The sequence below is a fragment of the Egretta garzetta genome, unplaced genomic scaffold (genome assembly GCF_000687185.1).
Source record: "Egretta garzetta isolate BGI_Z169 unplaced genomic scaffold, ASM68718v1 scaffold792, whole genome shotgun sequence".
Taxonomy (NCBI): domain Eukaryota; kingdom Metazoa; phylum Chordata; class Aves; order Pelecaniformes; family Ardeidae; genus Egretta; species Egretta garzetta.
The window spans coordinates 594360-609390 of record NW_009258950.1 but is presented as its reverse complement, the minus strand read 5'-3'; the positions used below and the strand labels follow the sequence as shown (position 1 = coordinate 609390).

The window sequence follows — 15031 nt, the reverse complement described above, 5'->3', positions numbered from 1 at the left end:
CGGGAGGACGGGGGGGGCTGGGGCGGAGAAGGGGAAGGGGACCGTCCCCCCTCAGCAACTCCAGCCACCAGTACACGCCGTCGGGAAGAGTGCTGCCGATTCACCGGGACCCCACGTGCGGCGGAGAGCCCTTTCAGGTCATGAATGAAAACAAGCAGTTACATCATTAGTACGTTCGGAGCAAGAGGTAAAGCCAGGGCCTTGTGCCAAGCTCAATGGTATAAATTAGACAACAAAAAAATGGCTAGGCCTTGGCAAGTTACCTTCATGCTGGAATCAGCTGAGAGAGAGACTTTATTCACTAAAAACAGTCTTGGAAGCGAGTCCTTTTTTTTTTTTCCCCCTCCAGGACTCGGGGCTAGCTTCCAGCGACTAAAGCCATGTGAGGGCAGTTATTGAAAATTTTTGACATTCCAACCACAAATGAGCCAATAAATACCTTCTCCACATGTGCTTCAAAAAGAAATTGGAGTGGGGTGGAAAAGAACTAAATTATGCTACCTTCTTTCTGCAGCCAAAACGTCTATACTTACAATGGCCACCTTCAAAACTCCAGCCTCCTGGCACGGGGCCATTTCCCTCGTGGTTCTGCTTACTGCGATGCCTTCCAAAAAAAGTGTACCTAAACCGCTATTACTTCCACACATTTTGTAGTAAACTAAAAACAGACTCTAAACATGAGCCTGGTGACTTTATAAGACATGCAGTGTTCATTAAAAGAAAAAGTCACACAAAACCCGTGGCCTCGGCCCCGGTGCTGCAGATGCTTGTCATTGCAGTGGTGTTAATTTGTAGGGGTTAGTAAACAAGTGCAGAAATCCTGGGGGGAAATAAATATGCCAACTTGGTGGGGAAGGTGAGGAATCACCAGTAAGAGGAGAAAAGAAAGATGCCTGTGTTTTGAGGACTGCATTTCCTTCGTCCTGCCTTACCTTTCAGTCCCCTTCTCCTGAGTGACATGGTACTGCAAGGGTGTCAGCCGCTTCCTCAGCTCCTCCTGGGAAAAGACCACCTTACAGTCCTTTTTATCCCTACATGACCCTGCAAAGGGAGAGGATATGGGAGAAGGAGCCTTTTTAGCTTAAATCCTGAATAATTGCTTTGGCAGACGGCCACAGCATAGCTTCTGCATTCACTTGTCAATGACCAGACCGGTCCCTAATGCACGAAGAATGGCTCAGCTGAACTGCAGCTGATTATTTCTTCAAATCCAAGTTTAAAAAAGAATTTTGCTTGAGAGCCAGGTGATTCCACTGGAGCAGTGACAATGTGCTACAGCCAAAGCCCTTTGGTGTGTTATACACTAAACTGTTGCGCACACAATCATTCACAAGACAGTAACATTTTTCCCACCGTTATAAAAAAAAAAAAATCTGCAAAAAACACAACTACAGTTGAAACGTTCTTTACAAGACATCTATATTGGAGACTTACGGTAATGGGCATATGATGTTCAGCCACAACATCCAGCAATTTCATTACCCTTTAAAGTAGCTGAAAAACAATTCTACATCTTTATAATGCCAATAAGGTTGATTCAACTTCTAGTCGCATCCTTGTCCTTTTACTTTATAGCATTAACCATTGCATTTTTTCACTGTCAAAGCACTAGAATAGGAGCCCTGAGGAGCAAGTAATTTCTTTATGCACAAAGCCGTACAAGATTCAACAATAAACTTGTCGTAAAAATTAGGGCTGCTATTGAAATTACCCTCCTTTGAAAATCTTGTCTTATGCTTTGCTTCATTCACACAGAAAATCCAAGGAGTACATAAGAATTACTGTAAATAAAACATTTGTATACTGCAAAAATTCACATCAGGAAAGAAAAAAATAACAGCAAGGTTACTTTTGAGAATGGAAACTCCCAAAGTAATAACAGAATTTGCCAAATATGCAAATAACTTTGATAATTGCTCGCAAAAATCAGCTGACAAAATATGGCAGGGAAAAAGCACTCTAATTATGACAGTAATTAAAATATGGTACAATTAGAAATAAACAGTCCCAACAAAAATATTTTTTGCTCGTAATGTATATACACTCATAAAAAGACCAATTGTGTTCCCAAAGTAGAGGGAACAGAGCTACCCATCTGTATGTCATTTAGTACAGGAGAGGCAATGGCAGGTTTAAATTACATGGTATTGGATTGCAATTTCCTAACATTGGATGCTTTTCTGCTTTTTTACCTTGAGTCATTACTAAGGAGTGTTCATAAAAAGTAGCTTAAAGCACAGATGCTTGCAAATCATTTAAGAAAAGATGTTTCTTTCTTCCTCCCCCTCTTCTTTTCTCATTTTTTTAATGTGTGGGGGTGGGTGAATAGGGGAGAGAGAAAAAGAATAATGCTGTTGGTCACTACCGACTAACCCTAGGAAGTATTTTCAGGAAGAAAAAAGTAAAATTGAAAACATCTGATTGAAGTAAATAGTGCAAACATAAAAAGCTTTACTAGTGAAAGAAAGGTATTGAAAAGCGACTTTATTTCATAGATTAGAAATTACTTTTGATCTAAACATTCTTAAAAACAGATTGTTTTCCACTCTGAGCTATCTCATTAGCTGTGCTGCAGAGCCTTCGTTTTAATGGCAAGCTTTGAAAGAGCACTGCTGTATGCCTTTGTTAGCTTCAATCTTATTTGGGAGAGGGATAAAGATTTCATTCCAGGTCTCTTTGTTTGTCTTTCAAGAACCACTAAAGCAGTATTCACACAAATTTTGCAGGAATGTGCCCTGTGCCATAGCTTACAAATTATTTGGTTTTGGTGCACTTAAAGGTCACCTTCCAAATTAGCAAAATTTTCCTACATCCTGGCTTTTCAACCTTAAATGTAAATATTGTTTCCTAACTGTAAGTGAGGTTTGTTCTTTATAACATTTGGTTGCTTATTTAAAGATGTCAAACGTTGGAGGTTTTTATTCTCCGAACGTGAAGGGCTCTAGGACTAATAAGTCTTTCAAAGTATAGCCAACAGGGAAAGGAAGCATATGCATTATATAAATAGCTATTGTTATGTTGCCTTATGCAGCTCAGAAAGAAACTGTTTGAGAGACAGTCTTTCATCTATCATTTCAGTATTAAAAAGTAGTCTAGAGAGCAGCAGAGAATCTTACAAAGCCACACCTCTTCACTTTTAAAAATACCTACCGATCATTTTAAAAAAAAATTCTATTTGCTTTTCAGATGTTGCAAAAAAGCAAACTACGCATGACTTCACTTTGGAAGAAGTCAGAGGAAATACTGAATGTTTTAAAGAACGGTCAGCATTGTCTCTTTACTCTCCTTGAATAATTTTTCATCTATTTTAGAAATTTAGTGTTCTTCAATCAATGGGCTCACTATATGCACACGAAAATTTCTATATGCCACTTGATCCACAACACAGATCAGAAGTAGGGAGAGTGTTATAAAAGATTTTTTTCCCCATTTTTTTAACAATTAACTGAGTGTTTTACAATACAGACAAGTATTTATGTCTACAGGGCAATTTTGCTAAACTGTACTGGGGTAAACTGCAACCTACCTGGACAAAGAACTGTCCAGGTTTGTCATTTCATGGAGCAAAAAGTTATAGTTGCACTACAACTCATGAAGGAAATCTCTTCATCCAGCCCCCAGCATTCAAGAACAGCCCTATTCAATTAATTGCACTTATTATTTAACCGCTAGCAACAAAAAAATAGCTCAGTAAATTGATCGCATTATTTCCATATTGCCAAAGAGCCAGGGAGGTAAAACAAGACTCGCCCCTGTCTGTAGAGGATGTAAGGATACGTTACCTGAACCAGGGCTAGCCTACAAGCCTTGATAAAATGCAATGAATCCTAAAAATTACTGGATGAGATTCTAGGAATACAGTCCTTCAGCTAGGAAAAAAGTAACATGCAAGAGGGACAAAAGTGCTCAACTTGCAGTACAGGAGTGGCTGCTTCCATTTTTTTAACTGTTCCTTTCTGGCATAGATGAGATGTCTGCTACATTCAAGCCTGTATCTATATTCTCTGTGTCTTGGGAGGGGACAACATAAAGCTACACAAATACATATCCAATATGAGAGAAGCCATTACTAGTAATGCAGCTGTTATCAAACTCATTATTAAAGCAGACAATAAAAGTGCAGGCTGAGCACCTTCCTCAGCCTAGTTCCCCAAAGAAGGGACCAGCTATGGGCTGTGGAAAGTGATCCCATACAGGCAACAAACTTCTTTGGCAACTCAGGCATGAAGGCAGGCTCACAGTTCATTTGCAAATTATACAGTTCAAGGCAGGAGAGACAAAAGGTCATCAGTTTTACAAATAGCATGACATCAGTGCGATTACATTAAAGGTGAGACTGACGTAAATACACCGTGAGGGTAACAAGAGTCTGGATTCATTAGATCTATATTAAGACTCTGGGTTGGATCTCACTTGTTCTTTGGCGGTGATGCTCTCAGCAATGACTTTCAGCAGAGCCCAGGACAGCTATGTACCTAACTGCAGTTAGACCTCACTGTTAGGAGAGGTGAACGCCAGCCTACAAGGGCAGACAAAATCCCCTTTACATTCCACTGTGGGATCGGAGGCCAAATTAAATCTCTCTAATCAGCACACCGCAGTGCCTTCGTTGGGGTCGGCGCTCATTAGAAGAGCAGCACGCAGACAACTGTTCCCCTTGAGGCCGCCTGCCGTCAGCCTTTTGCCAACAGTTACAGCAGTCCTAAAAGCTGTTAAGATCCTGGAGTGGGATAGAAGGCTTCATGAAGGAAAGGCCAGGCTCACAAACCCTAATGCATAAACGTAAAAAAAAAAGCTGAGGAGGGTGAAACAAACACCAACAGAAACCCGGTTGGAGCCTTCATGGTGTTCCTGCACTTAGGAATGGCTTTTCTAAAAGCAACGCAATGAACCCTGCCATTTACTATTCACTCACAGACTACGGGCATTTCAGAGTTCAGCTCTGGAGTCCTCCTCTGTACAAATGAAGTGAACAGAAAGTATTTTCTGGGTGTTGACCTGATAATGAAGACATTAAGCATCTCACCTCGCATATAAATTCCAATTTCAATTGACCCTTTCAAATCTGTGGTTCATAACGCAGGCATGTGCCATTTTCTTCCATCTAAGCAATCGCAAGACAACTAGCAACAAGATACGTCTAGACAGACGGACGCAAGTTAGCAGACCATTACTCCTCACCACTCAGCCCTTCACCTGCTCCAGCGTGCCGGAGGGTGGCGATTAGTGTCTGTCATGCCATGAAATATGGTGGCATTTTGCCTGATGGCTTTCCTCCTTCAAACAGCCTTTTGAACTGTTCTAATGATTTTCTCTTGTGTTTTGTTGCTTCCTATCACTGAAATTAACTCAACATTTCAGCTGCGTGGAAGACACAGCTTTTTTTCCCCCTTCTGTGTATGCTTATGTTCCACTAGCATTAATGGACATTACAGTCATGCGCTGAGCACATACCATTAAGACTTCCTGAATTAAATACAGCAAGATCAAATGTTCCAGCAGAACACAGCCATATAATAAATCGGGCTTCCAGTTTTCAGTACTACTTCTTTTAATATACCCAAGCAGTTTTTTAGGGGCCTTCCAGGACATTTTATTATTCATATACCACCCCAGCCCCAATCCTGCAATGTGACCTGTGTGGGCAGACCCTTGGGAATATGCATAGCTCCAACAAACTACATAAGGGTCTACGAACATACATCGGATTACAGCATCTGGCTCTAAGTATACATCTCCCTGCTTCCCAAAGCCTGTCCCCTCATGAGTGGGTCGTACCTTAGTCATCGATGGTAAATTATCTCAAACTGATGTTAAGAGGAATCCTGCGAGGTTAAAAAATATTTGTGTGCATTTCTTTAAATAAACATCCTTATATATGCTATTGTTGACACTCAGTATTATGAAAAGTGGATTCTCCCATTTTTATTGTTTCCAATTTAATTTAGACAGTTTATACCTCTTGTTTATGGTTTTGCCTCTCTCTCTGCTTCGCAAAAGGCAAATGCACAACTCCCTATTTCACTTCTGTTTAGTCTGTTCTCTGCAGCTCTAGTCCACAGCCTTAGGAGAATGCCACAGTGCTCTCTTACTGCAAACAAGTCAGGAACTGCTCATCTAGCTTAAAAAAGAACAACTCTTGAAAATGTAAATCTACACAAATGGTTCTATTGGCTTGTAAGTTGGAAAACGCTGTTTTACAAAACATTTATTTGACATGATAGATCTTTTTCCATTTTAAATTACCTAAGCATGCTGCTGACTAAGATAGATGCTGCAAAAGAACTCTGAAATTTTGGGAGGTCAAGTTAAAGTAAAATCCAAACTTCATCATTAAAAAAAAACCCTGTAAATGTTTTACACATTGAAAAACAGACTTGTGTTTCTTCTCTGAGGGATGGCTCCGTTGCTTTCTTGCTGTAGGTAGCTAACTCCCACCCGCTGTTGAAATACCATTTGCAGTTTCATGCAAGCATTAGGAGTAATGGGGCGAAGACCATTTCCACTATATTGTGCGTTGAAAATCCAAAACCAGGTACTGGGACAACAGAATTTTGGGTCAAATGCCAGGTTCTATCTTAAAAGAACACCACCCAAAATTTAACTGTCTTTAAAAAAAAATGATTTACTTAAGACCGAGGAGGGTCACATGGCTGCAAGGGAAGGGCAAGCCCCTGCTCTGCATATTCGCAAGCTTCCCATGCAATCGTATAACAGACCTGTCACATTTATTTTTTCCACCTGGTCATCTACATGCCTTGTGTTTTATATAAATGTATATATTTTGAGTCACCATCAGAGCTCTCCCATGTATGACAACAAATTTCTCAAGCACTAAAAAAAAGAACTCCAAACTCCCAGCTAACGCATCTCCTCTGTGTACTCGTGTTCTTTCCAGAGGAAGTGCTACTGGAACCCCAGCGGTCCCAGTACAGGCAGCATCTATGGGAACGGGAGCTGCCTTGTTGTTTCCTCAGGTCTCCAAGCATCTTTGTGGCAGGTTACATGGCCGAGGTAGCCACACAAGCCAAAGAGACATTCCCTGGAAAAGAAATCTGAAGCTGCCTCCCCCCCCTGCCAATGTAAAAAAAATGTGTAACAAAAGATTGAAGTGTTTTGTGAACTGGGCTAGGGGGAAAGAAAAGCAGCTCTGTTTGTCCTCTCCAGGGATGTCTACTTTACTTCCTTATCTCATGTTAATGAAATAAATGTCACTACCAGCCACAACCTTCCCAAATGATAACTACTGAGAACTCCAGAACCACCCTGCGCTGGCTGGTGGAGGTGCAGGCAGCTTCCCCTGGGGCTTTTGGAGCTGTCATCTTTGCTGGAACTATAGCCATGGGAGGATGCGGCTGCTCAGCAGAGGTTGGTGAATAGAAGCACCTTCAGTTAAGTGGAGCAAAAGCTCATTATGTTATAAACTGCCACTTCTGTTAGCCTTTCTGCTGAGATGGCCAAAGACAGAGTGCACGGGGCAGCTGACCTATTTGCCTTACTCTTGGATGCAAACCAGGCAAGACAAGATCAAGATCTATTGGTGCAGCAGCGGAGGAGTGAACATTTATAATGATGGATTTCTCTTCCTCTCTCCCCTAAGAGAAAAAGAGACTTTTGTTTTGCTGATATGATCCTAGCACCTTTCACAGGCACTACATTTGTTTAAATTAAAAACAAGAAAGGCAGAGACACTGAGCACTCTGTATCTGGTCAGTAGATTTCTGTCAGAATCAATAAAAGGGTGCACAACATATGGAAAGGCATTTTATTAACAGCAGAATTAAGCTGAATTTAATAAGAGTGCTTTATGCTACCTTTTGCATTTAAAATATTTCAGTGAGCCATCAAAATAAGTTTATTCACACGGCTTTAATAAAGGTTTAACCCTGCAGCGGAAACAATTAAAAAGTCAGTATTTGCCAGCGGTTACCACAGTGGTGTGTAGCTTATTGTGCCATTCAGGCTGTTGCTAAATCCTCCTGCTGCTTCCTCCACAATAGTGATGTGTGGCCTGTGAAATGAGCACTGCGTTTCAAGAATCAAGGTGCCGCAATCTATACTTGGGATGGGGGTGGAGGAAAGGAGCGGGTGGGGGGGAGGTCTTTCTTCTCCTCCCAATTCCCCACAACGGCCCAGATCTAACCCCCTGCAAAACTCGGTCTGCCTCCAACCGTGCAGGAACCCTTTCAGCAAAGGCACAAGCAGGCACAGCCTGCTCCCCGGCCTTTCATCCCACGTCTCCAAGCACTGAGGGGCGTACCCAGCATGAGGACAGGAACAGCGGAAACACGCTGTGCTCCAGCTGTTGCTCTCCTATGGCCACCACGGAAAACACTGTAGCCCCCTCCCTTCTCAACCTGCTTCGGGACTAAAGGTAGAGAAACAGCCAAAAAGGTTAGTAACTGCCAACTTCTCTCCCTAGTGGGCCTTCTAGACTTCCCCACCTTTCTGTAAAATTCAGCCATGCTTTATGGGTCAGGAAGATGGGGTCAAGCCCTATAAAAGGGCTTTAAGAGGACTCGGTTGAGCCCTTCCCAGCTCTTCTCTCCTTGGGACTCCTTGACCTGGGCCAGAACATTGATCAGGGAGTTCTTACCTGTGGTGCACAAAGCTGCCAGCGCCGAACCTGGGCTGCCAGCAGCTACCGTCCCACGAGAACCTCTCCTCCAGCTGGAGCAGGGGGCACCTTCACACCCCAGCCAGGCACCCCTTCCCAACACAGCTTCTTTTGAAGGAAATCACGAAATGAGACACGTATGGTTAGCTTGTAACTAAGAACAAACATATTCTGCTTCTTAGCCATCTCTGGGACACAATTTCTCTCTACTCATTTCCCCCCAAATCATGACCTGTGCTGTAGCAACCTGTGGTTAACAGAACAGCTAAGTTACGGTAATGTTCATGTCTCTGGTGCCTGACTCCCAGTCCATGCTCTAGACCCACCAAATTCCAAGCTCAGACCTCCCTTAAGCGACCCCAGTTGGGTTCACATTCCCATCTTGCACCTTTTCTTGCTTGCCCTCCCTCAGCTTAGCAATATCCTTCCAAAAATCTCCTTCCTTTTTGTGTGCTGCCACCTCTCCTTTACATCACATTCTTCTCTGTGACCTTCAACATGTACTGCTCAGAGAAAGGACAAAGCCAGGGGTTGCTTTTAATCAAAGGGAAAACAGTGAAAGCAGCCCTTAAAGGACTTCTAAGACCTCCTGTTACAGACAGACAGTCCAGTAACTAAAAAAAGTAGCTTTTCATGGGAGACTTTTAAAACACAAAAACACCGTTAGTGCTGAAACTTCATCTTTTCCATACCCAACTTCAGCAGAAAACGCAGTAAGCCTGAGCTGTGGAGGGCACAGGAATGGAACGCAGGAAATTTATGAGCTCCCAGAATTAAAACATTCCTGCAAGAAAGGTAGAAATGGCTTGTGGTGGGTCCTTTATGGGAGTAGGAAGGGAAGGCAAATGACCTTAAGAGATCCATCAGGGAACACATTAAGGAACTGGCTCTGCGCATGGTGCTGGGAGCACAAGAAACTTCTCATCATCCCTGTGCTGCTCAGCGCCACGGAGTCACTGCGGAGCCGAGGCAGGGACAAGCGCCTTCTGTCTATCGAGCAGGCGAGGGAGAGTGCAAAACTCCGCCAGAACAAGGAAGTTAAAAAGGGGGCCAAAATAGGGTACAAACCCTAGGGTGCAAACAAAACCAGGGCATTAACAAAGGGTTTCTGGTGGGTTTTATGATCCCAATTTTGCAAGCATCAGGCACAGTAACAGTATTACTCCCGATAAGGTATCTACAAATAAATTTCATTCCAAACTGTATTAAGTAAGATATTCTAGACTGAATACTATCATACAAAATAAACATTTGTCAATACAGGACAATTTTTTAAGCAAACACAACATCGAATGTACTCCTGTTAAGACAGTTACACAAAGGTGACTTATAAAACCCATTTTCAAGCCATTCCAAAAATATGATAATGTTATGCTCTATTGCGATAATGCAGCATTCTACTACTATATGACTAGGAGGCAGGCATACACACAGACATTTTTATAATAATGACACATGGACAGCTTCACATGCTATTGACTGTTGTGCTCACATAGTGCTTGTTTTTAAGTCTTTTCAAGCATTTACCAAATTCCTCGTAACTGCTGGGAGGTTTCGAACTAGGTAATTTGTAAGACTGTATTTTAAGTTTAAAAATCTATTTTTGTTCCAAATTGACATTTGCTTTTTTTTTTTTTAAATTTAGCTTCATAGAAATGAGTTTTAATTTTTGTCCCCCGACCAGTTCTGAGGAACAAGTACATCCAGCTGAGACCTTGTATGACATGTTTAAACCCAGAGCAAATTTTTACGTTCAAGGTATAAACCCCAGAAAATAGGGATTTATAATGAAAACACTGACAGGCAGTTAACCACGGCCATGCTGGCGGGTGTTGCTATACAATGTATCAGTCTTACTTTTATTTTCTTTCAGACCATGTGAAGAGACATCTGTAATAGTACATCTTTGGCGATACACATTACGGAAAGCTATGGGAAAGTTATAACATATATTATGGAAATTATATCTCTGAACATAGAAACATACAATATGAAATGTTTAGACATACTTAAGTCACACAAAGTTTGACAGCAGCTACTGTACTTTGAACACATGAGACTAAGGTCTTTTCTAGACTTTTCGTTGTTAAAGCCAGATCTGGCAAACACTACACACATAGATCATTTCACTGACATGAGCAGATTGAGAGTTCAGAGGGACAAATGCATACGAATAACTCAGGTATGTAACTGTTTGCAAGATCTGCTCCTAAGAGTAATCCTTTATGTTAATAGATTACTACTAAAACTTCAATTTTTTGTTCATTAACTATTAATTTCGGTTTTATGGAAGGACATTATACCGAAACTTGGAATTAACAATGTTTTAATAAAACAAGTTTAATAAAACTATAATATAGACATTTACTTAATAGACTTACACCATATGCCCAGCACCATCTTCATACAGATGTATTGTAGTTTAATCTAATCCTATAAAAGTATGGTTTCCTACTAGCAGTTATTTTAGCAATTAAACACTTCACAACAACTCAATATTATCTAGGACTTTATTATTTCATACAGAAAAAAAATACTAAGTCTACCCCTGTAATTTCTTCATCATTATTTTTACTTAATTTTACAAGCACAATAATTTTCTCTGATCTACAGGAGAGGAAAAGCCAAATTATCTCATGCAAAAAATGTGATGTAAGCAGCACAACATTCAAAGTGTTAAAGAAATAAATTTTTTTTTTAAGAAATGAGAACCTGTAATAATTAAAAGACACAGCAAAGCAAAATAAGCTATCTTTTTACTTTATAGCTTGGTGGTCTGCTACAGAAAACATATGTACATGGAATCTGCGTAATCATTACTTGTATCAATTACTTGCTGGTATGCACTAAAGCAGCTGAAGTAGTTCTTACGTTCAAAGTTTTGGAGGGTTTTGTTGTGGTTTTGTTTGGGTTTTTTTTAAAGATTTCATTTCTTTGAACTAAATCCTGGCAGGTGCTGAGTGCATCCTACATTTCCAAGGAAATTTAGAGCATCCAACTCTAATAAAGCAGGCTGAAGGAGCGACACTTCTGCATCGCACAACAGATGCAACAGAGCTGTAATCATTACTGGAAATGCAGAAACCTTGAGCAAATGTGAATGTAGCTTGTGTAGGAGCACAGATCGATGTGATTTTTTTCCCAGTGCTCAACGCTTTTCTTCAAATACTTGTAAATGTTCGTAAGATCTCAGGGTGTACTTTAGCTATGAATGACTCCTAAATGGGAAACTTTTCATACAGCTCCAGGCATGCAAACCAGCATATGCTTAGTGCCATCTACTGGGAGCGCCTGCTTATGCTCTGACTTTACCATGTCGGCTATAAAAAATGTTATGGGCAAAGCGTGCGCTAGGTTTGCACACATTGAAATGTTTAGTCCTAACTTCGGACAAGAAAATATTTTTAGAATGCAATTTGGAGGACTTTGGAAGGAAAGATCTGCACCCCGGGTGCTAATATACAAATAGAAAAAGAGCAAGCAAAACCACTTTGCTAGCACAACTGTTAATTCAGTTTATGAATTATCCAGCGTAACTCGCACATGCTTACAAAATAGTGTTTCAAAGAAGAGACAGAAGGTCACCCCTGTTCTAAGGTACTTCTTAGCATTATTTCATTAACTTTTTGAAAAAAAAAATTGTTTCACTTGCTTTTGATCTACAACTATGACTTTATACTAACTATAAAGTAAACACTACTTTGTACTACTTTGTTCCTTACAGGAAGGGCAGAGGTACCGTTCCAAGCACAGAAATTGAAATGACACTTTCATTCAAGTCTGTCCTGCAAATATTTAACTGCATGGAGTTTAAAACTGCTTTCGGAAGCCCAATTTACAGCTCTGCCGGCACTTTGCTCCCTTACGCTGAGCAGGCAGAGGTTCCGTATGGCATTTGCCATTCAACAAGAAGACAACCAAACTCCACGCCATTCCAGACCCGGTGGGCACATAGTGTGGTGGTATGGTTGCAGGGCTGCAATTCGCACAGACCTGGGTGGTGGGAAAAGTACTGACTCAAAGTGTTATGTTATAAAAAAGTAATGAGAACTTGGGGCGTTTTCTACACATCCAAAAGTTAAAGTCACAGTGCATTGTGGCAGTTAAGCAGATGTTGGCTCTAGATCTCACTCCCGTGCTATACTTGCAACCCCCTCAATACACCACACACAAAAGCCAAACCAAAGGCAAAGCAATCCTACGTTAATTTATAAGCATCTGGGGAATTTAATTACTCTTAAAATATGTGAGATATGTGATTGTATATTATTCCACTGTTAGCAGATGAATTTGGGTTTATTATATATAAATACATATCTACCTCTATATATAAAGTAGCTAGTCAGTGGAACTCCATCTATTAATCTTTGCAAAGTTATGGATCAAAGGGACAGGAATAAACAGTAGTGTTATGAGCTTTTCATTCCAAAATGTGACTACTGGATTATGCCAGGAAAACGATTGGACACAATAGCTAACACGATGCTTTGCAAACAGGTATGCAACAGCAAAACCTCCCACGGGCTGTGCTTCTAGCTGACCAATTTTGAGATCTCCTTTTCAGAGCAGGAACAAAACGGCCAGAAGACCGAGTGCCTCCATTTTAAGGTAGACACCAGCAATACGAGGATGCATCAAAAGGTGAATAATGAGGGCTAAGGAAATTTGCTTATCCTATATTTTTAGGATTTTAAATTTGGCTCAGCAGCAAATATAACAGGAAACCAAGGTCAGGCTGACACAATGTGGGCTATTCTCTCTCTTCCTCAATATGTGTTTGCAGCTCCTATCTAGGTTAATGGGAGTTTTGTGCACATGTGGGGAGAAACAGAACACAAATGCTGCAAAAATTGGACTCAGATTTAGTTCAAATAAAGTGTAATCAGCTTTAGAAAAAAATCCATCAGCTTGAAAACTGATGTCTTATCACTGGAAAAAAATCTTTAAAGCATCACCTCCATATGCTTGTTAAGTCCAGCCCTGGGAAATACTGCTCGTAACATTTTGCACCCTTATGAACCGGTTGTGAGCGTAGTACAAACAGCCCAGCTGGTTCTTTTTTGATGCTGCAAATACTGATCAGCCAGGATTGTATCTTTTTTATTTGGGTGTCAAGAAAATTCCTAATAACAGTCAAAATTAGCTCAGTGCAGCTTTAATTTTCTCCCACATAACCATGTACACCGACATTATTATGCAGACATTACAGATACTGTTGCTGTTTAAGCGAAACACAAAATACTGAGGTTCAAGGTTTTCGTGATATAACCAATCCACGGAGATGGGGTCTTATGGCAGAACCTGGACCTTACACGAAAAGTGCAGCTGCATCTGGGCATTAAATTGCATGTTTCCATTTATTTATTTAGTGAAGTGTCACATAACTAAAGAATATGCTGTCAGAGGAATGAAAGAATTAAGTTTGAAATTCTGCACACTTTTTGTACATAATTTTCAGTGCAACATATTTGATTTATAATAAAGATGTAAAAAGGGACACATGGAGTGTAACTATAGTATACTGCTAAAGAAGTTGGAAAATATTTTTAAGTCCTGTGATTTAATAGCAATCAATAAGCTAAATTCTTTTATGCATCTTTTTAAGAAAAGTATAAGTGGCATTTAATAAATTATTTTCAGTTTAATTCCACTGGTTTTGCCAAGAATGAGCAAAATAAATAATATAAAATTTAAGAGAGAATATATTGGGCAAAGAAGTCAAAAGAGCATTTCCAAGTATCCTAAAATCTCCTCTATGAAAACCCTCACTCAAGCCAATGACTTTTACAATAACAACAACAAAAAAGGAAACAAACTTTGGCTTCAAACGAAAATTTAAACAAACCAGAGCAACCCATAGCACATGGTTTCCTGCAGCAGAGACACCCATTCCTAAAAGGGCCTTCATTATGCATGACACAACAAGCAGCACCCATTCAACCTGAGGGAAGCCCACAGGCTCGCAGGGCCACTGGCTGGCTCTTTGTCACCAAATGCAGCAGGTTGAATGCAGACATCACTGTGATATCCTCACCAACAAAACCAGAGGCAAAGAACAGGGGCAAGAGCTGAGTAGGGAAGAAAAAGAAAAAAAAAAAAAAAAAAAAAAAAAAAGATGAGAACAAATTAAAACATCAAAAATGTTAAGATACATTCACAGAAAAAACAATGCTTACAATTTCATGAGACCACAATTTATGAGAGCACAATTCTAAACGCAGTTTTCTTAACACGCTTAGCCCATTTTTGATGCCCCCCCCCAACATTTTGCTATGTATTACATAGGATTCAGTGAAGCAACTTCCTATGCTACCAAGTGAGAGGGAAGGGGCATTTTTACAGGGGGCATTCACCACGGCTGCTTTAGATACTCAGCTGGGAGCAACTCGGGGTAGCAACCTATGCGATCAAAAG

General features: G+C 40.6%; 1 protein-coding gene across 1 annotated transcript in view; it reads right to left on the bottom strand.

Moving 5' to 3' along the window:
• Window positions 1–14674, bottom strand: part of MSRB3 (methionine sulfoxide reductase B3) — a 65510-nt gene extending 50836 nt beyond the window's left edge. Inside the window, exons 1-2 of the mRNA XM_009634302.2 lie at window positions 14559–14674; window positions 933–1041 (exon numbers count right to left, since the gene is read on the bottom strand). Coding sequence (XP_009632597.1) covers window positions 933–1041; window positions 14559–14634 — 185 coding nt within the window. The 5' untranslated portion in view covers window positions 14635–14674. The remainder of the gene's footprint in view (window positions 1–932; window positions 1042–14558) is intronic.
• Window positions 14675–15031: the final 357 nt, after the last annotated feature.